Raw genomic sequence first — 2019 nt, forward strand, 5'->3', positions numbered from 1 at the left:
ATTAGGATTAGATGTTCAGATTGATACAACTCTTCTGTCTGTACGGTAAATATGAAGCTACATCCATCAGCCTTTTAGCCTAGCTTAGCATAAAGACTCGAAACTGGTGGAACAGCCAGCCTGGCTCCATCCATTTTGCTTATCTCCTCTAAAGTTTACTGTCTATCTATCCTGTTTCTTCAATGTGTACAGAAGTGTAAAAAGTAGAATTTGGAGTTCTGTGTTGCACTATTTCTTGGCAGGGAGCAGTGATTTGCTGCAGTCTTGTCATCAGTCTTGCTGCTCCTGTTGTTGCAGCCTCATTAGTGGAGGACTCACTCTTCTATCAATGAACTCACTGTGTTGTAGTTCACATTTTAAGTGTTTGATTTCTGCCATCTGTAATGTCAGCAAGCCAGAGGTCAAACCGAGGTCAGAGGTCAACCCGACTCCTGTTCACCCACCAGAGGCTGACCCAGTTGCCAGTGACGCCCCAGCCGGCAGCCCGCCCGCCTCTGAACCGCCAGCAATAAACTCTGATTCGGACCCTGCCGCCGCTTGCGCGCCTCAGATCGATTCAACCACTAACAGTGATACTTCCAACATGGCTGACGACGACAGCAAGTTCCTCTTCTTGGACAATGACTTCCGTAACAGCGGGGTGGCGCAAGCTGATTGGGCAGCCAAGAAGATGGTGTGGATACCGTCGGAGAGGGAGGGTTTCGAGGCGGCCAGCATAAAGGAGGAAAAGGGTGATGAGGTAACGGATATACTGCTGATGTCACAACAGCTCCTCTGCTGTCTCTGCATGCTAATGTAGTCACGTGACTTTTTACTTACGCTTTTATCCCCCTACTGTTTTTTAACACTTTAATGGTTAAATGTTCGGTAACACTAAAGGTTGAATTATCTCCACTGAAATTAATAAAAAATAATAGGCAACATTTAGTATGGCTTTAAAAATTTAAAGTTATTCTAGACAGAGTTTGGATTTTTGTTTGAGGAGTTTTTATGTTACTCAGTATTTTTTATCTGTTATTACAAAGTTGGTTTATCTGTTTGATGCTTTCTGTCTATTAATTTCTCTATAAAGTAAACTCTCGCCACTTATTGCAAACATACAGAACCTGAAACAAGCTGCTTGACATGTTTTAATTTGTAGGTGATGTTATGGAAAAATTCAGCACAGAAATACACAGAGCTTTATTACGGAGTGTGTTTCTGGCTACAGGTGCTGGTGCAGCTCTCCAACGGACAGAAAGTGACGATCAACAAAGATGACATCCAGAAGATGAACCCGCCGAAGTTCAGCAAAGTGGAGGACATGGCCGCCCTCACCTTCCTCAATGAGGCATCTGTCCTCCAAAACCTGCGAGAGAGATACTTCTCCAGTCTGATCTATGTGAGCAACACATGCATGCATGCACACATACACACACACACACACACACACACACACACACACACTTGAGAGGACCTCACATAATGCATTCCCTAGCCCCTAATTTAGTCTTTTTTTTAAACATATCTTTATGTCATTTTCAGAAAGAATAGAGTCATCAAGGCATAAGCGCACACACAACAATTAAACAATTGGATCACAATGAGAGCTGGGCAATGTGGAGAAAATCGAATATCATAATATTTTGACTAAAAACCTCCAAATCCATTTAAAAAAAACAACAAAAAATAAAGCACAGCCTAAAGTGCAGGTACAAGGTCATCTAATTCCACAAGAAGTAAAATCAAAGTATCATCTGGTTGTTTCAGTATTGTCAGACATTGCATTGTAGAAGTCATGGTTCACCAGGAAATTGTAGAAAGTATACGTGGTATTTTTCAAAAGGCAACATCACCTCAAAATTAAATGTTTGTCTCACTTTTTTTTCGCAGAAATTATTTTATTTAATTGTTGAAAGTGAAACATTAAAGCAGAGGAAATTTACAAGAAATAACATAAAACAGAAATCAACAATACATAAAAAATAATAGTAATATATAAATCTTTAAAAAATAAATAATGTACAGTTATTAAAGATA

At 40.0% G+C, this 2019-nt stretch overlaps 1 protein-coding gene across 1 annotated transcript; it reads left to right on the forward strand.

Moving 5' to 3' along the window:
- Positions 1–390: 390 nt before the first annotated feature.
- Positions 391–1381, forward strand: LOC121963304 (myosin-11-like; the record flags this gene model as incomplete). The annotated part of the gene is made up of 2 exons (XM_042513609.1): positions 391–739; positions 1211–1381. Coding segments are annotated over 2 exons (520 nt in total), but the record flags the coding sequence as incomplete, so codon positions are not given.
- Between the last annotated feature and the right edge of the window lie 638 nt (positions 1382–2019).

Source organism: Plectropomus leopardus, unplaced genomic scaffold, assembly GCF_008729295.1.
Source record: "Plectropomus leopardus isolate mb unplaced genomic scaffold, YSFRI_Pleo_2.0 unplaced_scaffold10783, whole genome shotgun sequence".
NCBI classification, from domain to species: domain Eukaryota; kingdom Metazoa; phylum Chordata; class Actinopteri; order Perciformes; family Serranidae; genus Plectropomus; species Plectropomus leopardus.